A 27,980-nucleotide genomic window follows, 5' to 3' on the forward strand; every position below is an offset into this window, starting at 1 on the left:
GACTGCTGCTGTAATGAGAGGAAAAAGGGAGCTGCAAAGTTATAAAACACGTTGATTTTATTGTCATTTTGCAGCAAAATCAGCGATTAAATGTCCTTTTTTGACTTATTTGTATCCTCAAAGCCATTCCTGGGAATATAAACAACTAATTTCGATGATACCACAGCATACACAGGATACACCTTTATTAAAAGTAAATATTTAGCTGTATTTTCCACATCTAAGAAATGCTGTTTCTCACAATCCCGTTGAATAAAAGTTAAAATATTTAAAGATATCTACATAATCAAACATTTACACATGTATACAAAGTCCCACATTAAGAGGCATCAATACAACATGAAAATATAACGGCACAAGAGTCAATATATACAAAAATAACAGTCACTTATAAACAGATGACGGTGAATATGTTCATAGTCTTTGTTCAGGAGATAATCAGAGCTTTGAACTCACATTTAGGAGGAAAGGTTTGAAAAAGGAGAAGCTTCAACCAAAGATAAACATTAGGTTTCAAAGTCTGTGGGAACATTTATATTTCAGTTTAGTTTTTGCAGAAATACAACTTTTATTACTTCCAGCGCTGCAGACTGCGTGTTAGCATAGCATTGATAGTGGAGAAAATACATTTTAAAGAACGATGATACCAGTTTTTCTACATCGTTGTTGCACTGTTCACATTTCAAAAGTAGTTTGGATTCATCCAGAAGTATTAAATATTGGATAAAGATTATAATTAAACCCTTTAAAATCATAATCATAATCAAAATACACCTTTTTTCTCTTACCTGTAGTGCCAGTCATACATTTTAAAGTCACATTTTTAATATATTGGTTGTAGAAACGTCCGATAATTAGCACTACGGCTAAGAGAGAAGATATAAACCTTAATTTGTATTCATTTTAATGTATAGAGGGGGAACTGAGGAGGTGATGTTGGCTAAAAAAAGTCACTCTTAATTTAGAAATATTCAGATAATTATTAACTGATTTTAATCTGTGCTCTGTAAGTTATTATTTTAAAGGTTTTACATTATTATTTTTTAATGTACACAATCCTAGGTGTTTCAGTAATACGCTGCTGTAGGAAGATACGAGAATATTTAGCAGTTTTTTATTTTATTGTCACATTTGAGAGCAATGTACGGCAACCCAAGAAGGACATTTGACACAGCGGCGTTTCACAAAGAAGAGAAAAAACACTCAAAAAACCAGACGACATTAATAATAATACACTTTATTTATAGAGCACCTTTCATGCTTGAATCGCTTTACAGAAAATGACAATAACAAATGAGGAACATAATTAAAAACAAGGTGCAAACAAACAGAAAGAGTTATATCTTAAAACATGAACAGTGTTTCTACTAAAAAATTACAGTTGCCCCAAATGATAAGCCAAATTAAAAAGATAGGTCTTTAATTTACTTTAAATGTTTTGAATCTGAACGAGAGAGATGAGTTATTGTTATTACAACGTGATTTCCCGATTATTTGAGAATAACCCCTTTTAGTGGGTTATTTACATTCTGACAATAAGTGAGGAATGGATTTAACTTCAGCTACCAAACTGCAGAAATAAGAAACTGTAAATGTAGGCAATCATTTATGGTATTAATAAGTAATATCTTAACTGTGAATGTCTTTCATTTGATGTCAAATCTGAAATGTATTAGTCCGGCCAAAACGTTCTCTGTTGAGCTTCCTGGAAGAAAGGGACATTTCATTAAAAAAAAGTTGATTCAAGAACAAATCTCTGTGTTTTTCAAATATAGGACAATTATTGCTAATTCTGAAAGAGCTTCCCTAGCTTTGTAATTTCTATGATGTCCTATTTGGGTTGCCCTTCGTAAAATTGGGTAGTCATACCCCCCATATTGGACAGTTACGTACGGCAACCCACATAGGACATTTGACGTCCAGACGGCTGCCTGAGTTGCACTGCGCAAGAATGTGTTGGTCTGCCATACATTTATAAACGATAAGAAATACGATAACAGAGAAATTACAAAGCTGGGAAAGACCTTTCAGATTTAGTAATAATTGTCATATAAGAAAAATACAGATTTAATAACAGAGTTTTTGTCTTGAATCGACTTTTTTTATGGAAAATATTTTATGTCATTTCCCTTTTTTCCAGGAACAGAGAACGTTTTGGCCAGACTAAAACATTTCTGATTTGACATAAAATGAAAGACATTCACAGTTAAGAATTATATATACATTATTAATGCCATAAATGATTGAATTTACTCAACCCACTAAAAGGAGTTCATCTCAAATAATCGGGAAATTACGTTGCAATAAAAATAATTAGGTTGTCGGGATTTTTGAGTTTTTTTCTCTTCTTTGCGAAACGCTTCTGTGTCAAATGTCCTACTTGGGTTGCCGTACATAGCTCTCCAAAATGGCGGATATCGGGAAGTCACAGCGCCATCTTGTATACGGGTGTCTTGAAATCATATATTTTATAAACACGATCAGCGCCACAGTATTCATACTATATTTCCATTCCTTTTTTTAACACATAGAGAATTGTTGCACTGTTTATTGTTTATGATTATTTATAGCTTGTTATTATAAGTGTGTACGGAGAAATGTGTGTCAGAAAACGATGGATTCAGCAAGTGCCTGTATTTATCGTTAATATTCCTCACGTTATTTATCAGAACAAGGCCTCCTATTCTTAGATGATAAGTTTCTAAACCTTCACCCTCACACAGAAATCCTCTCTTGAATCTAATTGTTATTGATTAGCTGGAATCAGAAATATTAGCCAGTTTATATTATTGTTTTTGTTTGACTTTGTATTAAAACGTGACCTTTTGAAATATTGTAAAGTACTGTAAGAGAATAGCAAAGCTTTCCAGATGCACATTAAATAAGTCTTTAACTTCATTCTTTGTGTGGTTTGTTACTAATCTGTTCATACTGTATTAATAACATGACACACAAATATGACGACAAAAAAAACTTAAAATCTTGAATGGAACTATAATGTGTGAAAAAAATATATAATTTATCAAGTTGTCTTTTTTTATTTTCATTGTAAGCAGTACGGGGGCCCCCCAGGGGACGGTGTTGGACCGTTTCTCTTCACCCTCTACACTGCAGACTTCACCTACAACACTGCAACCTGTCACCTGCAGAAGTTCTCTGACGACTCCGCCATCGTTGGCCTCATCTTCAACGAGGACGACAGGGAGTACAGAGAGCTGACGCAGGACTTCACCCTCTGGTGCCAGAGGAACCACCTCCAGCTCAACGCAGGGAAGACCAAGGAGCTGGTGGTGGATTTCAGACGGCGCCAACACTCCCCCCCCGACACCAGTGAACATCCAGGGAGCGGACATTGAGATTCTGAAATCTTACAAATACCTGGGTGTTCATCTGAACAATACACTGGACTGGACTGATAATTCTGCTGCTCTGTACAAGAAGGGACATAGCAGACTCTTTCTGCTGAGGAGACTGAGGTCTTTCACCCCGAAAGGGGTGCACTCCTTCACACATTTTATGACTGTTTTGGCATCAGCCATTTTCTATGGTGTGGCCTGCTGGGGCGGCAGCATCTCGGCTGCTGACAGGAAGACAGGAAGAGACTGAACAGACTGGTAAGGAAGCTCTGTCCTGGGGAGTCCTCTGGACACTGTGGAGGAGGTGGGAGACAGGAGTCCTCACTGTGGAGGTGGTGGGAGACAGGATAGGCCAATACGGGTAGCTGCTCTCAGGAGGGAGTCCAGGAGAAAAGAGAGAAGGAAAGTGGCCTTCGCTCAGAATCTGTGTTAGCTTCAAGGACAAGGGGAAAAATGTACAGGTAACAAAACAGAGGACTAGACTTCAACTGTCACACACACTCCACAAGGTTTTGCCTCAGCTCAAGTTGAGCTCTCTGTAAAGATACGGGTCCAGATCACGGAGAGCATTGATCAGAACCCTGCTGGCTGCAGCTCCTTTTTTTCGCACCGCGTCCACCACCTCTCGTGCTCCGTCATTTTGGGGTTTGGTTCTGGCTGACGTCATTTCAGAATCACTGATCACTTCAGACTCAAAGAGTTTATCCAGAAGGTCGTTCAGGAGAGTTGGAGACACTCTTTGAATGAACTCTGTCCGAACTAAGAGCAGCCTCTGGTCTGCTGGGACTCTGCTCTCTGCTGGGACTCTGCTCTCTGCTGGGACTCTGCTCTCTGCTGGGACTCTGCTCTCTGCTGGGACTCTGCTCTCTGCTGGGACTCTGCTCTCTGCTGGGACTCTGCTCTCTGCTGAGACTCTGCTCTCTGCTGGGACATTTTTCTGGTACAATGCATGTCTTGGACCTGGTAGATAAACAGGGAAAATACTTTTGTTAACCAACAATCACATTAAACAGATCTCTTAAAAATTCAAGTAACTCGACATTGCCAGAGGTGGATTTCTGTTCACTTAAAGTTATAATATGTAACCCTCATTCAAATGTATAAAAACTCCTACACCTGTAATATGTATACTTGCTTGAGTTGTGTACATAGGTTATCTCAAATGGTTCGGAGAGATGTGTAATTTTAAAGGTAACAGTACGTTTCATCACGGTCTCCTGTAATGCCGTAATCCACTTAACCATGAGAAGCTGAAGACTACAACTCCCATGATGCAACGCTGTTTCACCACCACACCACACTAGTTTTTACTATAGTTTTAGAACATTGCAGATTGTGTGTTTAATTTCGTAATGATGCGCTGCCATGGAGCCTTAACCTGTTAGGTTTTCAGGTCTCAGGCTCAACAATGACATTCCCAAAACAAATGACCATATCTTCCCTTCTAAAAGGGTTAAATTAATAATCTTTTTCCTCAAAGTAATTATAAACCTGTGAGTTGGATGTAGAAGAGTCAGAAAAATATAGATGTTTTTTATTTTAAAGAAAATTCAGATTGAACATTGTAAAAAACTGTAAATTATAGTGTCCGTCCAAAAATTCTATTTTACTTATAGTGAAAACTACCCTTGGATGATGGGTTAGTAGACTAAAAGCTTTAGGAATCCGAAGTACAATATATATAATAAGTACCCTGTATCAAGATTGATGCAAAACAAGTGACATGTGACCTTTTTAGCGAGATTTAGCAAATAAAACTCCACCTCTGGGGTGATTTGGGTGGAAATGTGGGTTTTACCGTTTCTCTGGAACCCATTGTTCGATTTTGGTGATTGACATCTCTTTATGACCGTTAGAGCCAATAGAATCAAAGGGGAATCTCCCCTCTCACTAACATGGCACAACAAAAAGGTGGGGGCTTCGCGCATGTAGTTTTGCATCAGAGCGAACCTACACTCTAGCTCTGACATCTAGAAACGGAAAAGCAGTTTTATTGCTCATGGATTATCAGAAATCATTTCTTAAACATTGGATTAACCTATGGATTAACTTCAGCAGCGTTTTTATCGTTTTAATGCCATTGAAGACCACTTGTGACCAGACTACGACACAAGGTAAACAATGTTAGCATTTTTAGCTACCTAGCGCCACATGTTTTGATGTCTGTTTTTGTTTATAAAGTCGCGATTTCGTATAATTGAGTGATAATGAGGGTACCCTTCGATTCTGTGTCACCGCACGAGGTGAAACGATGTCATGGATGTGCAGAAAAGATAAATAATAAGGTTTTGTGAGTGAATTTCGGTGCAGTAATCTGTTAGCATTTTTCGCTCGTTGCAAATTCAGAGGCTCAGCGTTAGCATTGTGGGTTTTATTTTGAAAAATAAATAAAAATGATCAGTTAGATGAGTTTCTTCCCGTTACATGGATATAAAACATTCATAGTTTATTAAATGAACATGCGCTCAGACACTGTTTCCTGCAAGATGTTGTGGGAGTGCCCCGGTACCGGGGTCTCTCGGGCTTAACAGGTTAATAGAGAAGGCTATGAGATGGAGCTTTAGAGTTATCAGTCTATCACTGTGTCTGAGCTCAGGTGGAGTCTTTACCTTCCAGTGACACGAGATAACTCCAGACTACGTTTCCACCTTGGTCCTTGACCCTCAAATCCACTGTCTTTGTGCTCGTCTTCAGGGAAACTTGAAATGTCGGATCGTAATCTGGTCCAAAATTTGATTCAAATGTTTTACTCTGAAAACCAGAAGCAGAAGTTAAAAGTTTATCTGTTTCTTTCCTGATTGTGGATCCACATGCAGATACATGTGTGTTAATGATCATTGTGTTTCTTTAGAGGAGTATCAGTGACTCACCTCAGGCTGAATGAAGAAGCCCTCAGGTTCACAGTGCACACTGTAACCTTTGAACAGTTCCAGCTCACAGCTGGTGGAGATTGTGATGTTCTCAGCACGTTTGTGTTGATCAGCAACCTTTAGTAACAGAGTAACTTTAGTTATGCTTTGATAGTCAAGGCAACTTTATTTAAAGATCATATTAAACAACAACAACTGTTGACAGACCTGCTCCACAAAGTGATGAGATATACAATCAATCACAATATAAATATAAGTATATATTGCCTTTGTAAAGGAATATTAAAATGAGATGATTTTAATTCTTTGAGATAAGCTATTGAAGAAGCTATTCCAACGTTAACCCAAACACAAACCGTCTGTGTCAGTTACACAACACAAAAGGCTGCTGCCCAAGCTGTAAAATGTGGCTGGTAGGGATGAGATCACGTTGTCTTGGCAGTGATTCATCTCAGCAGGTCTTTCAGCTCTGTGTGATGTGTTTAACATTAATGCCATCAGTTTCCGCAGACAGAAAGACATGCTGAGAGAGAATCATACAAAACCACAAAGAGCGATCTGAAGATTTACAGTTCAGATAGATCTTATTCTTCTCCCAGCACGAGAAGGTTTGAGAAGAAGAGCAGTGTGTGTGGAAACAGCTGTGGTTTAAAACCAGTGTTTAGTCTGATGGTGAGCATATGGCCTTACCTCCTTCTTAGGGACGTTTTTCTGCAGCAGATGTACATCCAGTGTTTGCTCCTCTCTGACCGGGGGTTGAAGGAACACCAGAATTTTGCCCTTTACCCGCAGAAGCAGATACCTTTTAATGATATTCCAGACCAGGCCAAAGTAAGAGAGGTGAGGCACCTTCACCACCACGTGAGTGCGTGTGACCTCCAGCGGCTCCAAGATGCTCAGGCCTTCATCAGTGACGTGGACGACAGACAACAGGCCGTCCAGGAGCAGCGCTGTGGAGCAAAGAGCTGGTCATCTGTTGCATTGCTGCTGAAACAGCTTCATCATATTCAATGTCACACCACTTTAGTTCAGAGCTAATGTTCATCTAATGTCATTCACTTTGGAGCCTCACTAGGATGTACCAGTTTATATCCTCCACCTTTTATTCTAATGTTTCATTATTGTTCCGCCCCCTGTGATCTTTCTGGATGTGAGCATTTGCTGTTATGCATAAACTTTATTAATTCTTTTGTATTCACAAGACTGCTGAAATGTTTGTGATCTGCTGCCAGAACAGCTTGACTGTGTCCGCTCTCATGTCTGAGTGATTCTCTAGATGTGTGAAGAGTTTTCTAAAGCTTTCAGGGCGTAGAAAGTCTAACTTATAAATGTTGTTGTCTGTTGTTTTGTTTTGTACATGGTTCAGCTAGACTGACAATGTAAAGAGCAGAAAGAGCAACAGATGAATAACAAAGTAAGAATGAATCAAACTGCTAGCTTAGCATCACAACAGTAACAGAGAGTTAGCGTTGAGTTAGCACTGTTAGCAGCTGAGCATGCTGTGGACTGACCAATCACAGTTTAAATCTCTTTAATATTACAGAGAGGAGACTGCAGAGGGCCCAAAGAAAAACTAACTCAGTATTTAGAGCTGCATTGCATCGTATGCTTCAATAATGATGTCATGCAACACATCGACTACGGTAAATGGATGTTTTAGTAATTTAATTCTTCTTCTTTTGAAACAGATTTGGTGCCTGAATTATACTGTTGTTATATTTGTTATAGTTTAATAAAGCTGGTTTATAACTCTTGAACGCTAGTGAATAGTATAAAGTGCTAATCATTATATAAGTGTATTTGTTAACACGAGATGTCTTTACCTTCCTCTGTCTCACTGTGTGGCAGGTGGAGCTGGCAGACGGCAGCTTCATCAGAACTCTTCACGTTGAACAGCGGCCCTGCTGGCTTCTTGCCATGTGATTGGAGGAGGCTCTCCTCCCAAGGGACCGTCCTGTACAGAAGCTCCGCCTCCTGAGCCATGACGAACACCAGGTCAGTCGAATCACACTGGAATTCACCTGGACCAGGACACCTGAACCTGTAGACACACAGTGGACAGGTTACTACAACAAGCCTTCACTGGCCTGTGTTCTGACTGACAGGTGTTCATCCAGCTGGAGTCTGACCTGGAGGAGGGTTTGTTGAAAGATCTGAAACACCTGATGATTACAGGAACATCACTGAAGATGTGTCCACATGCATCAGAATGTGTGTGTAAACACATTTTCATTAAATTAACAAAATGTCTAGTCCAGCGAGGATCTAGACTGGAACAAGAAAACAATCCTTCCTACACACAGAGGCATTATTTTATTAACGTCTGTTGGAAAGAGATTGGATGCAATACCTCAAGGTGAAAGACATGAAATCAAACACAATTAAATGAATATATATTTTTCATGTGTTTAAAATAATGTTTGGTCATGTTATAGGATTACCTGTATGAAGACTCAGTTGTGTGTTCAGGTGAGAAGGATTCAGGAGCCTGGAACAAACAAAGTTAGTTATTTTAATAGAAATCAAGTTAAGTTCTAGCTTCATGAAACCAAACCACAATTCCACAACATATTCAGACCAATTTGAAAAATGCAAATGAGTCTGGATCATCTGAGTTCATCGTCAATTTCAAACGGGTTATTAACGGGTTAGCATGTCACAGCAGTACCAGCCAATCACAGCACAGTATTACCAGCCAATCACAGCACAGTAGTATCAGCCAATCACAGCACAGTATTACCAGCCAATCACAGTAACAGCCAATCACAGCACATTGGGGCGGGATATTGTTCAGGTTTCTAGATAAATTGCGAGCGTTAGTGCATTTAACTTGACAGCCCTAATAATTATATTTCATTCAGTGGTGAAATAAATATACTTCACTCTGTACAACTGCTCCTCTCTCACCTTTCTGTCTGTCTTCACTTCCTGTTCCACATCGGAGTCACCTGATGGAGAGAGGTGGTGACAGAGAACAATAATAATAAAACAATAATAATAATTATTGTACTATAAATATCTTTTAAGATCAGATTTAATGTACAATAGTTTGATGAATGGAGGATATGGTTTCAGTACTCACAGGTCTTCTGGATCTTGGCTGTGAACGTCTCATCATATCCGATCCTGCAGGGATGAACACAATCCAACAATTTTGGATAAAGTTTAAAATAAGTGTTTGTTCTTTGAGTTAGTCAGCTTCAGAGTCCTGACTGATCTCATGCTTTACATCCCATCATATCTTCTCTGCAAACACTACGACTGAGGAGACAACAAACAAACGCTCTCCAGCCAGAATCGGCACAACAGCAAAGTAAGTTAACGGAGTGTGTGCCCTTTAAAGATGGCGGCAGCGTGAAAAGCTGGGTAGCTCCTCAACCCCACAAGAAGGATAAGAAGAAGGATATGGTGGTTTAAATATCTCTGTTTTGCGCTCACAACTAAACATTAATAGGGGATGAATTTGAGATCGGGTGTAACGGGGGAAAAAATAACTTTACCAAACAGAAAACGGACGAACAAACAATTTGCGTCACCTGTCCACACAATGGCGGAAGTAGGAGAAATAAAACATCTGATGCTTGAAATGAAGGAGGCAATATCGAAAGAGATCAAAGACTTCATTCTTTTTTGAGGAGATCCATAAAGTTATCTCCTCTCTAAAAAAAATATATATATATATTATAGTTGGAGATTTCAATAGGGTGTTAAACATAAGTAAGGATCGTACAGGTACTCATTCTTTTAATAATCACCCACAGGCCTTAAATGAAATCCAACGACTCAAGGCATCCTTAGATTTAGTGGATATTTGGAGACAAAGAAATCCAAATTCAAGCAGGTATACGTGGCGCAGGGGACAACAAGCTAGTCGCATTGACTACTTTCTTATCACCTTTTCCCTGGTTCACAAAGTATTAAAATGTAGTATTGGTGACCGATTAAGATCTGACCATGCCATCGTAACACTGCAAATTATTACAGCAGAATATCCCAGAGGGCGGGGGTATTGGAAATTCAACCTATCACTTTTAAATGATACGGATTTGATTGAAAAAACTAAAGAACTAATCAAAGATTTTTTTCAAATTAATAATAATTAATCGGACCCTCACAACGTCTGGGAAGCCTTTAAGTGTGTTTTTAGAGGACACACTGTTAAAATGGGGTCATGGAAACAAAAACAATATTTGATAAAGGAGAAGAGTCTAATAGAGGAGGTCAATGAATTGACTAAAACGTTGGATGAAAAGCAATCGTTATGCATAGAAACAACTTATTTGATAAAGAATAAACAACTAGAACTGGAACATTTATACTCTGAGCGAGTGAATGGTATAATTTATAGATCCCGTGCCACATGGATGGAAAAAGGGGAAAAGTGCACGGCTCATTTTTTAAGACTCAACCAAAGAAATTCTTCCAAAAAAAACATTATGAGCCTGTATACTCCAAATGGTATTCTACTTACATCTCCACAGGAAATATTAGCTGAAGAGGTGGATTATTTTAAAACCTTATATGCTCTGGCTCCAGTCTCCTGTAGGATCCAATATTGAGTTATTTTTTCAAAAGAATTATGATCAGATACTGTCAGTAGATCAGCAACTAAGTTGTGAAGGAAACATTTTAGAAGAAGAGTTACTGGATGCTATTAATTCCTTCGCTCCTGGTAAATCACCAGGGATTGACGGTATGCCTGTTGAAGTTTATAAAACCTTCTACACAGAAACTAAAAAACCTCTATTGGCATCCTTTAACTACTACTTTACACAAGGAATATGATCAGATACACAGAAAGAAGGCATCATCACATTGTTACTGAAGCAAGACCCAGAGGGGCATTACAAGAATCCTGTTCATATGAAGCTTTGGAGACCACTGACACTACTTTGTTGCGATACCCGCATTCTGTCCAAATGTATTGCACGGAGAATCAAAATAGTAATTGGGAATATAATAAAACTTGATCAAACAGGTTTTATAAAAGGGCGTTTTATTGGAGATAATATTCTCCATCTGCTTGATATGATAGATAATCATGAAGAGGATGGAAAACCAGGGCTTTAATTTATAGCTGACTTTGAAAAAGCCTTTGATAAAGTAAAATGGGATTTCATTCAAAAACCCCTCCAATTCTTTCATTTTGGGGAAACCATTATACAGTGGGTGAAGGTTTTATATAACCAACCTACCAGTCAAATAGTTAATAATGGATATTTATCAAAAAGCTTCAGCCTGTCCAGAGGCGTACGTCAAGGGTGTCCACTGTCTCCATATCTGTTTCTATTATGCATTGAAATTCTTGGTCTCAGAATTAGAAACAATTAATTTATAACAGGCTTAAGATCAAATGGTATTGAAACAAAAGTAACATTATATGCAGATGATGCAACTTTCTTTCTACAGCCTGAAAAAACTTCATTAGATGCCCTCATAGTTGATTTAAATAACTTTTCAAAATGAGCTGGGCTAAGGCCTAACTTTGATAAATGCTGTATTATGAGAATAGGAACATTAAGAGGCACAGTTTTCGAGCTACAATGCTCAGCTCCAGTCTAATGGTGTAATGGTTCAGTAAATGTTCTGGGAATTCATATTCCAGAAAGTCTCAAAGATCTAGTTAAGCTACATTTTCAGCGAAAAATGCAGAAAACTGAGAAAATAATTCAACCTTGGAAAGGGAAAGCTCTCTCATTACAGGGAAAGATTACATGAATTAATGCTCTTGTGATTCCGCAGTTTGTTTATCTCTTAATTTCACTTCCCTCCCCAGAGGCGTCTTTTTTTAAAAGCTTTGAACAACGAATGTTTAAGGTAGTGGAGTACAGAGTTTCGTGACCGCGGAGTGTGTGACCGTTGTGATCAGCTGTTTTAGCGCAGGGCTGCTGTATAGACCGACGTTAACAGCAGCCCTGTCTGTGCACCTGGAGACTCTGTCGTCCGGTGATCTAACCGCCTTCTGGAAAAGCTTCACAAGTACGTCGGTACGCAAATGCGCTTTGTGACACAAGTGACGGTACGCATTTCAGATTGTTGCCGCGCATGCGTACCTGCGTACCAGTTATGTGCACCCCTGTATATAATACACTTGAAAATGGTGGACTAAACTTTAAAAATGTGGCAGCAATGAATTCATCCTTAAAAGCATCTTGGATGAATAAGATGTATCATAATAGCCTTTGGAGAACAAGTCAGAACTTATTTTCAGGGCACTTATTTTTTGACTGTAAACTGTTTCCCTTTTTCTAATTAAAGTCTCACCACTGTGAATGGTTATTCAAAGAAAGATTAGTAGAAATCTCACCATTTGTTAAAGATGCATTGAAGGCTTGGTTGAGTTTCCAGTATTCCCCCCCAGATACACCAGAAGAAATCCAAAATCAATTAATATGGTTGAACTCAGAAGTTTTAATAGATGGAAAACCACTATTATGGGAAAGTCTCCTGAGAAAAGGAATTATTTGTATGAATGATCTACTAGATAGCTCAGGTAATTACATTTCATATCAGTGTTTTTGCTGTATGTATGGTCAGATATGTGATTTCCTTCACTTTAACCAGCTGCTTTCAGCTATTCCAACTAACTGGAAACATACATTAAAAAAAGATGGAAACCGACAACAGGTCTGCACACCTCATACAAGAAGTCAGAAATGGCTATCAAAAAGGAAAATAAATAAAATAATTTATAATCACTGTTTACAGAGCAAGGGGCTTACTGCTTTTCCTCATGCGGTCTGTTCTTTCTGGGAAGAGGAATTTAATATTCTGATACCCTGGAAACAATGTTTTAGAACCATTTACAAAACAACAATTGATTCCTATTCAAGAATCTTCCAACTGAAGATCTTTTACAAGATTATCGCTACAAAAAAACAACTCAACACTTTTAATATTGAACCGTCACCACTTTGTAGATTCTGTGAGGAGGAAGAGGAAGACCAGATGCATTTATTTTTGTATTGTCCATACGTTGCAAGACTTTGGACTGAGATTCAAAACTGGCTTAAGACACTTTATATTGATTTTGCATTTACTCCCTTTGGTCTTTTGTTTGGGCTTTTGGACGAGGACAATACACAGTTGATGAAAACAATTATTCTTCTGGCAAAAATACTTATTTTTAAAGCTCAATCAAGGAAAAATCTGAATTTATGGTGTGTGAAAAGTAGATTAAAAACACAATTTATTTTGGAAAGGATGATTGGCACAAAGAATCAAAGGGTGGCTCAACACACCATGACATGGGAAACAATCAGCTCTAGTGAAGAGTGGGATCAAAAGGAATAATAAATGCTTTTGATGATATTGGACTGTCAACTATTTTTTGTTTTGTTTATGAAATATTGAAGTGACCAACTGACTGTATTTTATTTGTTTCTATCTGAGATAGGAATGTCTCATTTTGTTATTGTAATGTCCATGTTTTGTGTCTGTAGCCTGTACAATGAATAAAAAACAAACAAAAACAAAACACTACGACTGACTGCCACAGCTCTCAGCTGCATCACAGGAAGTAACTGCTCATTAGGCTAGAAACTAAAAACATGACAGGAAACAAAACAGGAAACCTTTTCCACTCTTCTGTAAAATCCTATATGTCTGTTAGAAAGTTACTAACTAACTAAACGTGGCTTTGCATTTTCAGCTTACGATATATAGTTTATGGAAGAATGAAAGAGCCTGCAGTCAGTGGGTAACATCACTGATCTGTTGAGATTCCCCAGAGAGAGAAACACCTCCCTGTGTTTAATACAATACTGCTGAACCAACAGAGACCCCTTACTGACCTGAGAGTCTCCAGTCTGCAGTCTGGTGTCTCCAGAAGATCTCTCAGCAGTTTCTCTCCTGAATCCTGCAGATCGTTGTACCTCAGGTCCAGATGTCTCAGATGGATGTTGGACTTCAGAGCTGAGGCCAGAGCAGAACAGCTGATCTCTGACAACCTGCAGCCCCACAGTCTGAATAAAGAAAACATGATGAGGATGAAAATGTGTTTATAATCCAATCAGATGTTCAGGTTTATTAAGTGTAGCTCAACATTCCTGTCTCCTAATCAATGAGCTTTCCCCTGAATTACAGTGACTGTCATTCTGTTATTGTGGATCATCATAATATCAGCCTTCTGTTTATTATCTGTGAAAACATTGAAATCAATGGGAAGCCAGAAAAACATGTATGCTTCAGAGATCAATGTAAAACTAATATTAGTTCAGATGAACTTCTTTATTCAGATGTGACCATTTAATAAAGACAACATACATTTACTTTAACAACTAACAGTGGATATCTAACATATATATTTGAAGAAACAGTCAACTTTCATGACTGCAGACTAAATGTAGTACAAGAAAAATAAGAATATAAACAAAAGGACTGTGGCAGTGGGGTGTGGTTAGAGCGCCGGCTGCTGGAGGGATGGGGGTGGCTCCAGACAGCTGGACAAGGATCAGGTAACCAGGTGAACAGTAAAGCATGTCAGTAACCTGGTTCTTGTCTCTTGGTCTGGGTCCTGGGGGCAGAAGGACTTGCCCCAAGAAAGCCTGTCACTGGCAGCAGTGTTCTGTCTGTTTCCTAAAGTATTGATGTATTGTTTGCAAGCTGTGGCCAGTCAATAAAGCTTTCTTTTAAGCAAGCCTTCCTCTCCTTCTGTCCTTTTTAACTGGGTGAGCAGGAAAACCCTCACAACGACATATACACATGTCTGGTTGTTCAAGCATTAGGTTCAACTGTTAATGAAACACATGAGATCTCCAGCAGTAACAGAGAGTCAGTGAACTGACCTGAGAGTCTCCAGTCTGCAGTCTGGTCTCTCCAGAAGATCTCTCAGCAGCTCCACTCCTGAATCCAGCAGATAGTTCTCACTCAGGTCCAGATCTCTCAGATGGATGTTGGACTTCAGAGCTGAGATCAGAGCAGAACAGCTGATCTCTGACAAACTGCAGCTCCTCAGTCTGAATAAAGAAAACATGATGTAACTTTAGAAAACAATGTTCCTGTTTGAAATAACTCAAGGTTTAATAATCTGCTCAGAGCTGAAGAAGGTTAGAAAGTGGAAACTCCAAACAGGTTAAAAACTGTAAGATACAGAAAGAGGAAAAGAGCTCTCATTAATATGAAAGACAACGTGCTTCTACTTCAATAAAACGAGGAGACTTCACATCTGAAGCTCTGCTCCATCTACACTAACTCATGATGTGCAGCCAGACAAATACAAACCACAGAAACTCATTCAACGCAAGATCACAACGTTTACAAAGATCACAATTCAGGATGAATTTTAAATGTGAAGAAAAACATCCAGAATATGTATTTTAGGAACAGTGGAGTCATCAAATCACAGCTTCTTCAGAGTAAACTATTCAGTCAGTATGAGCATCATGTAGCTTCAGGAACATGTTAGAAACAGCAACAACTGAACATACTTGTTAGTGCTGGATAGTTTTAATATAAATATTTAATTATTGTATTTGATATAATTTGTTAAAATCATGATGGAGAATACAAGATGAATTTCAGCTGTTTAAAAGGTTCAGAGTGAATTCTGCAGTGAAGGTTTTTTGTTGTTATATTTAAATGTAAAGATCAACATTGCATTATGCAACTCTAGCATTAAGATGCTCAGTGAGGATCAGAGTGATATCAGCCTGATGTCTGCAGCTCAGAGTCAACACAACTCTCACAGATTCATCTCAGCACACAAGTTACAGATGGAGAACTGACCTGAGAGTCTCCAGTCTGCAGTTTGAACTCTCCAGAAGATCTCTCAGCAGCTCCACTCCTGAATCCTGCAGAGCGTTCTCACTCAGGTCCAGATGTCTCAGATGGATGTTGGACTTCAGAGCTGAGGCCAGAGCAGAACAGCTGATCTCTGACAAACTGCAGTTCCTCAGACTGAATAAAGAAAACATGATGAGGATAAAAATCTGTTTATGATCCAATCAGATGTTCAGGTTTATTAAGTGTAGCTCAACATTACTGTCTCCTAATCAATGAGCTTTTCCCTGAATTACAGTGACTGTCATTCTGTTATTGTGGACCATCATAATATCAGCCTTCTGTTTATTATCTGTGAAAACATTGAAATCAATGGGAAGCAAGAAAAACATGTATGCTTCAGAGATCAATGTAAAACTAATATTAGTTCAGATGAACTTCTTTATTCAGATGTGACCATTTAATAAAGACAACATACATTTACTTTAACAACTAACAGTGGATATCTAACATATATATTTGAAGAAACAGTCAACTTTTATGACTGCAGACTAAATGTAGTACAAGAAAAATAAGAATATGAACAAAGCGACTGTGGCAGTGGGGTGTGGTTAGAGCGCCGGCTGCTGGAGGGATGGGGGTGGCTCCAGGCAGCTGGACAAGGATCAGGTAACCAGGTGAACAGTAAAGCATGTCAGTAACCTGGTTCTTGTCTCTTGGTCTGGGTCCTGGGGGCAGAATGACTTGCCCCAAGAAAGCCTGTCACTGGCAGCAGTGTTCTGTCTGTTTCCTAAAGTATTGATGTATTGTTTGCAAGCTGTGGCCAGTCAATAAAGCTTTCTTTTAAGCAAGCCTTCCTCTCCTTCTGTCCTTTTTAACTGGGTGAGCAGAAAAACCCTCACAACGACATATACACATGTATGGTTGTTCAAGCATTAGGTTAAACTGTTAATGAAACACATGAGATCTCCAGCAGTAACAGAGAGTCAGTGAACTGACCTGAGAGCCTCCAGTCTGCAGTCTGGACTCTCCAGATCTCTCAGCAGCTCCACTCCTGAATCCTGCAGAGCGTTGTCACTCAGGTCCAGCTCTCTCAGATGGATGTTTGACTTCAGAGCTGAGATCAGAGCAGAACAGCTGATCTCTGACAAACTGCAGCCCTCCAGTCTGAATAAAGAACACATGATGTAACTTTAGAAAACAATGTTCCCGTTTGAAATAACTCAAGGTTTAATAATCTGCTCAGAGCTGAAGAAGTTTAGAAAGTGGAAACTCCAAACAGGTTAAAAACTGTAAGATACAGAAAGAGGAAAAGAGCTCTCATTAACCTGTTAAGCACCAAGCCTGTTTTTCATGTTTCAGGCTCGAAAATGACATGCTCAAAACAAATTACTACAACCTAACTTCTGAAAGGGTTATATGAATAATTTCTTTTATCAAAGCAAGGTTACATATGTGAGTTGGATGTAGAAGTGTCAGAATCAATATAAATGTTTTCTATTTGAAAGAAAATTCAGATTTTACATAGTAAAAAACTGTAAATTATAGTGTCCGTCCAAAAATTATTTTTTACAGATAGTGAAAACTACCCTTGGATGATGGGTTAATAGACTAAAAGCTTTAGGAATCCAAAGTACAACATATAATAAGTACCCTGAATCAAGATTGATGCAAAACAAGTGACATTTGACCTTTTTAGAGAGGTTTAGCCAAAACCACCCCACCTCTGAGGTGATTTGGGTGAAAATGTTTTTTTTTCTATATCTCTGGCCCCCCTTGCTCGATTTTGATGGTTGACACCTCTTTCTGACTGTTAGAGCCAATAGAATCGAAGGGGGAGGCCCCCAAACACACACGTTGTGAAGAGAAAAGGTGGGGGATGCGCGCATGTAAATGTGCAGCAGAGTGGAGGGACATTCTAGCTCTGGCATCTGGAAACAAAAAAGCAGTTTTATTGCTTATGGATTATCAGAAATAATTTCAAAGAGGGCACAGATACATTGGATGAACCTATGGATTAATTGCAGCATCGTTTTTTTATCGTTGTAATGCCATTGAAGACCAGTTTTGACCAAGGTAAGCCATGTTAGCGTTTCTAGCTACTTAGCTCCACATGTTATGATGTACGCTTTCGTTTATAGCGTCGCAAATGTTTATCACTGAGTGTTGAGGTTTTTTTACACAGATTCAGTGTCTCCAGTACACCAAAAACGAGTGGTTGGCTGTGCATCTAGGATAAGTAATAAGGGAGTTATTGTGAGTTTAAGTGCCGTTTTAGGTTAAATTTTTTCGCGCGTGGAAAATTCAGAGGCTGAGTGCTAGCATTGTGGGTTTTCTTTGGAAAAAAAAATTAAAAAGATCAGTTAGCTGAGTTTCTTCCCGTTACATGGATATAAAACATTCATAGTTTTATTAAATATTAAGATTCCTTAGACGTTGTTTCCTGCAAATGACGCGTTTATCCGCCCGGTACCGGGGGGGCCGTGCGTAACAGGTTAATATTAAAGACAACGTGCTTCTCCTTCAATAAAACGAGGAGACTTCACATCTGAAACTCTGCTCCATCTACACTAACTCATGATGTGCAGCCAGACAAATACAAACCACAGAAACTGATTAAACTCAAGATCACATCGTTTACAAAGATCACAATTCAGGATGAATTTTAAATGTGAAGAAAAACATCCAGAATATGTATTTTAGGAACAGTGGATTCATCAAATCACAGCATCTTCAGAGTAAACTATTCAGTCAGTATGAGCATCATGTAGCTTCAGGAACATGTTGGAAACAGCAACAACTGAACATACTTGTTAGTGTTGGATAGTTTTAATAGAATTATTTAATTATTGTATTTTATATCATTTGTTAAAATCATGATGGAGAATACAAGATGAATTCCAGCTGTTTAAAAGGTTCAGAGTGAATTCTACAGTGAAGGTTTTTTGTTGTTATATTTAAATGTAAAGATCAACATTGCATTATACAACTCTAGCATTAAGATGCTTAGTGAGGATCAGAGTGAGATCAGTCTGATGTCTGCAGCTCAGAGTCAACACAACTCTAACATATTCATCTCAGCACACAAGTTACAGATGGAGAACTGACCTGAGAGTCTCCAGTCTGCAGTCTGGTCTCTCCAGAAGATCTCTCAGCAGCTCTCCTGAATCCTGCAGATCGTTGCCACTCAGGTCCAGATCTCTCAGATGGATGTTGGACTTCAGAGCTGAGATCAGAGCAGAACAGCTGATCTCTGACAAACTGCAGTGCCCCAGTCTGAATAAAGAACACATGAAGTAACTTTAGAAAACAATGTTCCTGTTTGAAATAACTCAATGTTTTAATAATCTGATCAGAGCTGAACAATGTTTTAACGTCAGCAATGATGTAGAAACAAATCCCTGATCATCTGGAACTCTCTGCAGCAGTTTATCTCATCAGATGTTTAACAACTCCTTCATCTCCCTCACAGCTCATCAGTACTGACAGCATCTCCACTGACTCATGGAGCACAGAGTAAGTCTGTGGAAGCTCAAACACTCTCCGTCACACATTCATCTTCTCTGATCTTTGTTATTCTTAAAGTTTGGATTCCATTTCCATTCGGAAATACAGAAACAAATAAAAGCATTAAAATGTCTTCAGGCAAATTCTGAAAATCATAAATACAAACAGATCTGTATGAACTGCAGTCAGTGAACTGACCCGAGACACTCCAGTCTGCAGTTTGGACTCTTTAGTCCAGAACTCAGCAGCTCCACTCCTGAATCCTGCAGCTCGGTGAAACACAGTTCCAGATCTCTCAGGTGAGAGGGGTCAGACTTCAGAGCTGAGGCCACGACTTCCCATTCAGTCTCTGAGAGTTCACAGGCAAGAAGTCTATAATATACACATATCACAACTTGTGTTAGTATAAAAACAGAGGAAACATTTAATTAACTTACTGAATTTGAAATGGAACAACTTTTAACATATTATGAACATTTAATTTAATAATAGAGTTTTCTTTATTCATTGTCAGCCTGTCAGACATTATTTTAAACTCTTAAGCATTGTGGTAAAAACAGATCTGATTTCATGTTTAAGAAACTGCAATGATATATTAATAACTGCTTTCACCGATAACTGTAAATACTGCTGTATGTTGTGATCACATGCTGCTCTGATAAAACCTCTAAAGTCCTTCATGTGTTTGACATGTCGCCTCCATCACTCAAAATAATGTGAAGAAAAGAAAAAAATGATAAAATGTCACAATATATAAATAGATTAACTGGATCATTTAATTTTGCTCTCAGAGTATTTAACATCAAACATTTTATAGTGTTTATTTAAAGAAATAAACTTCTGATCCACATCAATTCATAAAGCTAATCACATCTGGACTTACTTGGCCTTCCTGCAGTTCCTCACAGCTGGAATCAGTCTCCGTCGTCCCTCCTCTGCTGTGTTGTACTGATCCAGGTCCAACTCATCCAGAACCTCCTCTGACATCTGCAGCATGTAGGCCAGAGCAGAGCAGTGGATCTCAGAGAGTTCCTTTTCTGATCTGTTCTCTGACTTCAGGAACTCTGTGATCTCCTGATGTACTGAGTGGTCCTTCATCTCTGTCAGACAGTGGAAGATGTTGATCATCCTGTCAGGAGAGATTTCATCACTGCTCATCTCCTTCAGGTTCTTGATGGCTCTCTGGATGATTTCTGGACTGTTGCCTGTGCGACCCAGCAGGCCTCCTAACAGACTCTGGTTGGACTCCAGAGAGAGGCCGTGGAGAAAGCGGACAAACAGGTCCAGGTGGCCATTTTCACTTCTGAGGGATTTCTCCATGGCTCCCTTAAGGAAGACATCCAGGGATAGGTAATCATAATCACTGTTTTTACTGTTGTGTTCGTCCCCGTCTCTCTTCAGGAAGTCCTTCAGTACCTCTGTGTCTCTGCTGGTGTAACAGTGGAACAAGTAGACTGCAGCCAGAAACTCCTGAATGCTCAGATGAACAAAGCAGTAGACTGTTTTCTGGAAGCTCAAACTCTCTCTTTTGAAGATCTCTGTACAAACTCCTGAGTGCACCAAGGCCTCGGTGACATCAAGACCACAGCGCTGCAGGTCTTCTTGGTAGAACATGATATTTCCTTTCTCCAGATGTTCAAACGCCAGCCTCCCCAGCTTCAGAAGAACCTTCCTGTCAGCCTTCGTCAGCCGCTGTGGACTCGTCTCATGTCCCGCTTCATACTTCTGCTTCTTCCTCTTGGTCTGGACCAGCAGGAAGTTTGAGTACATGTCAGTGAGGGTCTTGGGCAGCTCTCCTCTCTGGTCTGTAGTCAACATGTGGTCCAGAACTGCAGCAGTGATCCAGCAGAAGACTGGGATCAGACACATGATGTGGAGGCTCCTGGAGCTCTTGATGTGAGAGATGATTCTGCTGGACAGGTCTTCATCACTCGATCTCCTCCTGAAGTACTCCTCCTTCTGGGCGTCAGTGAAGCCTCGTACTTCTGTTACCCTGTCCACACACTCAGGAGGGATCTGATTGGCCGCTGCAGGTCGGGAAGTTATCCAGACGAGAGCCGAGGGGAGCAGCTTCCCCCTGATGAGGTTTGTCAGCAGCACGTTGACTGAGGACTGCTGTGAGACATCAGACACAACCTCATTGTTTCTGAAGTCCAGAGAAAGTCTGCTTTCATCCAGGCCGTCAAAGATGAGCAGCACTTTGCAGACAGCCAGCTGCTCTGCTGTGACCTTCTGTAAGGTTGGATGGAAAACATGGAGCAGCCTGAGAAGACTGTACTGCTCACCTTTGATCAGGTTCAGCTCCCTGAAGGAGAGCGGGATCACCAGACTGACATCTTGGTTTTCCAAACCCTCGGCCCAGTCCAGAGTGAACTTCTGCACTGAGAAGGTTTTTCCAACTCCAGCGACTCCGTAGGTCAGGACCACTCTGATGAGAGTCTGTTGGTCAGGTAAGGCTTTAAAGATGTCCTGGCACTTGATTGGAGTGTCATGGAGGGTCTCTTTCTTGGAAGCTGTCTCCAGCTGCCTCACCTCATGTTGGGTATTAACATCTTCACTCAGGCCTTGTGTGATGTAGAGCTCAGTGAAGATGCTGTTGAGGAGGGTTTCACTTTGATCAGTTCCTTCAGTCACACGTTCACATCTCCTCCTCAGACTGAGCCTATGTTTCTCTAAAACCTCCTGCAGACCACTATCTGCTGGAAGAGAAGGAAACACGAGAGAATCAGGAAAATGCTTTTGAGAATCTGAACAGTCAGGGTTTTAAATGTCATGATTTGTATAAAACATTTTAATGTCTATACTTTACAACACAAAAGAATCCTGGACATGAAGACTCCAGAAGGAACCACAAATACTAGCTGCCAGATATTTATACTATCATACGTAAATGTTATATTAGTGCTGGGCTAATGTAGTAATGTCTGAGTGAGACAGAAAGCGTTTTTTAAGGAAACACTGCTGTTCCACGTGAAATATTTGTGTACACACTTTAAAACCAAAGCCTTGAAGAAGGGATCAGATGATACAGTGTTTCTATAGAAGAGTAGACACCCAGCACCCAGACAGCGGTAAAGAGGCTGCACATGTTCGGCCTCTTACTTTGTAAAATGCTCCATCTTTCTCCACACTGAGGACAGCAGGAGTCTCCTGATGGAGGAAGCTGCTCCCAGTATGAGGCGATGCACTCTCTGCAGAACCAGTGTCCACAGCTGGTAGAGACTGGATCCTTCAGGACGTCCTGACACAGAGCACAGCTGGACAGCTGCTGCTCCACAGGAACACCACTCTTCCTCTTCCCTCTGTGGAGATGAACACATCCTTTACAGCACTTTACATTAGTGGAGCTGATTCTCACCAAAGGTACAACAATGTGGCAAATGATGGTTTCATATTTAAATTATAATTAGATTATATTTCATCATGATAAGGTAGATAGTGATTAGTTATTCATATCATTAGGAAACCGCACAGCTTTGTGTCTGGATTCATAACATCAGCTGAATTAATCTGGTACACTTTAGCACTTTGAACCCAATTTACATTGAATTTCCTGTTAATTAATTGCAATACACATATGGAAAGGATGCCGAAATAACAACGTAATGATATTGATTTGAGTTAATGCTTCGTCAGGTCTGTCTGCAACACAACGAGCAAAACACTTTAAAATGTTTGTTTTCTGAATGGAGATTGGTTTGATTAAAGCTAGGCTAGGCTAACATTGTAGCTGATCCATCTACACTCAAAATAACTCCATCCAGTCATAAGAACAGCATCTATTATATTGTTAGCACCACAGACAGTCTCTGGTTTATCCAGGTACATGAATAACCCTGATTTAATATGAGGTGCTGTAGAGCTCTGGGTGCTGATGTTCCCTCTTCTGATTGATCTCAGCATGTCAGTGACGACAGGAGCAGAATCTCAACACTGTTTTTGTAACAGAGCGTCACAAACTTTACACTCAAGTTGTAACTTTTCAAGTTGTGTGAATACACGGGGGATATGAATGTTGCTTCTTCACTTCATTCGTGTTGCCAGGTACACATGTGTGTCTTTGTATTGACTCTACATGTAATCAGTTACATCTGCTAATGCTAAACACAACCAGCTCACCAGGTTATTACTATTATTAATAAACCTCTTCAAATACGTCTAAAAAAGATGCTGAGGTAGTCAACTCATTTGTTGGAAGATTTATATTGTTTCAAGTATTATTGTGATTTTAAGAACATGTCATAACACTGATACATTGATAATATAATAGCATATTGAAATATCCTAACATATTGTTAACTGCCCTCTTCGTCCTTGTTGACTGAACTTTAATGCTTTTATTGGTGGCTTGTTGTTACAATTCATTTGTGAAGTTTGACATGTTTGCATTTGATTTGCTTAACCAGAGGTCCTACATGTGGAGAGAGAGTGTTATTTTACTGGAGTAGTTTACTTAGTTCTCTGCTGCCTTTCTTTTTGTACTTTACTACAAATCTTTACTCTAATCTACTGCATTTCTGTACTTCATTCTACAGAGTGTCTGTACTCTACTGTGCTCATGTAATTATGAAAGAACTGTTTAGATTATACGATTATATATAAAATCTGAATCCTCTTGAGGTCAGGTTACAGTAGAAACTCTTACTTTGTGTCTGAGGGTCCGGGTTCATCTCTGAAGTCTGGAGGTTCCTCTTCAGACCGGTCACTCTTCATAGACAGACAGCTGGGGACTGGAGACTCTGCTCTCCTTCTGTGGAAACAACACATGTTTTGCACTTCATCAGTTCATTCAAAGAGCAGCTTTTGACTTCTGTCTGTTCACCTGATTAGAGATTGTTGGACTTGCTCTGAACTGAATCTAATGAATTACATTGCGTTACATAAAACTGGATCCTCTCCAGGTCAGGTCACAGTAGAAACTCTTACTTTGTGTCTGAGGGTCCAGGTTCATTACTGAAGTCTTTAGACCGGTCACTCTTAATTGATGTGCCAGAATCAGGAGAAGCTGCTCTCAGTCTGTGGAAACAACACATATTTTACACATATTATTTAGTTCTTGTAAAGAGCAGAGGTAATATGAACATGACACTTGATTGGCTAATCCTTCAATCTTCTTGCCTAGTTAGGTTTGCCTCCTTGATCTGACTTCTGTCTGTTCAACGGATGAACATTTTTGGACTTGTGCTAAACGTTCTGTTTGTTAGTCGTGCTTCTTGGTTTCTGTCGTTACAGTTCAGTGAAAAGTTTTACGTTTGAAGTTGATTTACTTGATTTAAGTATATAAGTTGTTATAGTTCAATTCAACTGCATTACTGTAATCTACTGTGTTTCTTTATTATACTCTACTGCAGTGTTTCTGTACTGTGTTCATGTAATTACTAATCAACAAGTTATATTATCAGATCATTTAATAACTGAATCCTCTTCAGGTCAGTTCACAGCAGAAACAGTCTCTTACTTCCTGTCTGAGGGTCCGGGTTCATCTCTGAAGTCTGGAGGTTCCTCTTTGGACCGGTCACTCTTCAGAGACAGACAGCTGGGGACTGGAGGTTTGGCCTCTTCGTCTTCTTTTAAATCACTCATCTTCTCCAGTCTGAGAGATAAACCAGTAACACTGCTCAAACACACACACACACACACACACACACACACACACACACACACACACACACACACACACACACAACACACACACACACACACACACACACACACACACACACACACACACACACACACACACACACACACACACACACACACACACACACACACACACACACACACACACACACACACACACACACACACACACACACACACACACACACACACACACACCACACACACACCACACCACACACACACACACACACACACACACACACACACCCACACACACACACACACACAGCAATCGAGAAAAACTGCAATTGTAACACACTAAAATTATACATAAAGCACAATTATTTTAACTGACACTCAAAGAGCAAAACATCGGCTCAAATCTCCAAAACTCTAAACACGTTTTCAGCTTTTCACACAATTTGCAAATCAACATGACACTTTTTGCAAACCACTGCACACGTTTCTCCACGTAAGACACAGGTATCTGACATAAAGTCACATGTTAGCAGGTTTAAAACACTGATATTCAAAATGCCTCACACATGGACCAATGATCAAGAAACATGTTCCACCTGACCAAACACCTGATAGCATCATTGTTGGCTCATCAATCAGGATGTTAGCACGACAAAAAGACCACAGGTGAGTACTTTCTGACAGCAACAATGGAAGCCAACATTGAAGCATGAGCAAGAGGAAGAGGAAGAGCTGGGCTGAGAGTGAGAGGAGGAGGAAGAGGTGGGGTGAGAGTGAGAGGAGGAGGAAGAGTACTCTCTAATGAAATGAAATGTTATCAACCATGGTTTGAGGATGAGAGAGGCTGGACAGAGGGTTCAGCCTAATCTAATCCGATGTACTGTTGCCTCTGTAATCCGGACACTTACTTGATAACAGGTTACCAGTTTGTAGCTCTGCATAATTCATGATATATCAGTGCTTATATCTGTTGTGTGAAACTTCACTACAGTAATTGAATTGTTGGCATGTTGCATACTATAACTGCACAACAATCCTGCACAATGTACTGTGGTAGACTTACTGTTATGCAACACAGACACTGACCAACCACTATGTCTTTGTGGTTTATCTGAAGGACTGAGAAACAAAGAGGTGCAGGTGGAAGGTTAAGGATTTTCAATGAGGCACAGGTAGCAGCAGTTACAAACTGGGTTTTGGAAAACAATGCCATCACACTTAGAGAGATCTGAAGCATAGTAACTATGTGCTGAGATGCATGATGCACAATGCTATTTTTTAATAAAATATGATTTTTTTCAACAACTCATTTGTATTTCTTCATTTACTGTATTTCTGTATAAGCAAGCAATCTTTCTCTGCAGAACCTTCTATGTACAGAGCATAACCCATAACAGATGAAAGTGCTTTAGATTATGCTCAGCAGTGTGTAGTTGGGTGGTCAAACCATCTAGTATTATGAATGAAGTGTGTTATATGTGGTGCAAAAGTTTGCATTTGGTAAGTGTTTCTGTAGTTTTGAGTGCAGTTCTTCACTTAGCAGGAGAAATGAGATGTTTTGCACTTTGGGTGTGTGGTTTTGTGAATTGTGTTAAGTGTTCTGAGAAACTGAGCAATTTAAATAAAATGTGTGTTAGCAATCGAGAAAAACTGTAACACAATTATAGTATGTTAATCCAAACCATCATAATGACAAACTTGGTTTCAATAAAACAAATCAGTCAGACTTCAGGCAGGCTGCTCTCCATTTTGACTGCGCTGGGCTGTTACATGTTATGTAACTCTGATGAATCAGAAACCAGGAAATGGATAAAAAAGTTCACAACATTTGAAGATGTCACTTTCGACTGCAGGAAATATATATATTTTAATGTACAGAATATTTTCTGACATACAGTATAACAGAGTAAATGATTAATGTGTTAAAAAGCAGATCCTGGTGTTAACACTCACCCTGTTGTTCTCCTGCTGCTCTGTCGAAGTGTGAAATGGAGTCTGGCAGTCTGACTTCATACTTCAACTTTCAACATCCTTCCTGTCTGCAGCTCCTCCCTCTGTTTCATAACCAGCCTCATCACGTGGACAGGTACAAACAGGTATTATTTTCAATTGCTCTCACAGTAAAACAGCTCCAAAAATATGTATAAGAAAGTTAGAAAATAGACAAGCAGCTAAAAACAAGCAAGTACAAATTATAATACCACTGAGTGAAAAAAAATCAATAAACATCCTGCATTCAAAACCTTACTTGTGAGGTTGTTTTGGGTACTCTAGTGTTAACTGTGCAATATATTGTTCCATATTATATATACTTGTTTGAGGAATAATATTACTGCTGCATGAATGCACAAATTGCATAGTGTAGATTATTTGAACTCCTTTATATACTCTTGGTTTGTTAAATGCATTGCAGCAGATTATATGAGATCAACATATGTGTGTAGCTTTGTCCTGTGATAACCACGTATCTTTAAAAAGTCAACTTTTCATGAGTTTTTCAGAAAAACAGCCTGTTTTCAGCTTTGAGACGGTGCATTTTCAAGATGATCCAAGAGGCTTTTTAAAGGCACATAGTTTAAGGAGGAGAACTGCCTCAACACATACATAAATACTGGATCCTAGTTCATCGTAAACATTTAAAATCATCTGGAGATACGTGGTTATCACTGGGCAGGAGGGGGAAGAACATCTGTAATCTTAAAGTAACTAAAGCTGTCAGACAAATGTAGTAAAAAGTGAAATAATTACCTCTGAGATGTAGTGAAGAAGTGTACAGCTGATAACTTGAATTCGTACTAAAGTACAGAACTTGAGTATCAGTACTTAGTTACTATTTTCAGTAACCATGCCAGAGGGGAGAGGTTGACCGCGGTGAAGATAGTTTAGGTTGGATATTCGACATACATTCGCGGACCAGCCAGCA

The 27,980-nt window shown here is 39.4% G+C and overlaps 1 protein-coding gene across 1 annotated transcript; it reads right to left on the minus strand.

Moving 5' to 3' along the window:
* Nucleotides 1-39: 39 nt before the first annotated feature.
* LOC117475924 (NLR family CARD domain-containing protein 3-like) lies at nt 40-27,979 on the minus strand. Its single transcript, XM_034122267.1, has 20 exons — nt 27,806-27,979; nt 27,011-27,127; nt 24,912-25,046; nt 24,380-24,469; nt 24,099-24,203; nt 22,556-22,755; nt 20,337-22,149; nt 19,652-19,825; nt 16,946-17,113; nt 15,953-16,123; nt 15,021-15,183; nt 9,763-9,806; nt 9,309-9,409; nt 9,134-9,174; nt 8,668-8,714; nt 8,050-8,267; nt 6,917-7,176; nt 6,227-6,343; nt 5,966-6,107; nt 40-4,316 (listed from the first exon to the last, which is right to left on the minus strand). The coding sequence occupies exons 3-20, from the start codon at nt 25,034-25,036 to the stop codon at nt 3,874-3,876; spliced, it is 4,422 nt and encodes a 1,473-aa protein (XP_033978158.1). The 5' UTR covers nt 25,037-25,046; nt 27,011-27,127; nt 27,806-27,979; the 3' UTR covers nt 40-3,873.
* Between the last annotated feature and the right edge of the window lies 1 nt (nt 27,980).

Source organism: Trematomus bernacchii, unplaced genomic scaffold (assembly GCF_902827165.1).
Source record: "Trematomus bernacchii unplaced genomic scaffold, fTreBer1.1, whole genome shotgun sequence".
Classification (NCBI taxonomy): Eukaryota; Metazoa; Chordata; class Actinopteri; order Perciformes; family Nototheniidae; genus Trematomus; species Trematomus bernacchii.

What these genes read in the sequence shown, in the direction of transcription:
- LOC117475924 (XM_034122267.1), bottom strand. Translation starts at nt 25,036, where the DNA reads ATGAGTGATTTAAAAGAAGACGAAGAGGCCAAACCTCCAGTCCCCAGC. An exon ending in ACAACTGAGTCTTCATACAG is followed by an intron (nt 8,268 to 8,667) that starts GTAATCCTATAA and finishes GTGTGTCTACAG; the next exon opens with GTTCAGGTGTCCTGGTCCAG. An exon ending in ACACAGTGAGACAGAGGAAG is followed by an intron (nt 7,177 to 8,049) that starts GTAAAGACATCT and finishes TTTGCTCCACAG; the next exon opens with CGCTGCTCCTGGACGGCCTG.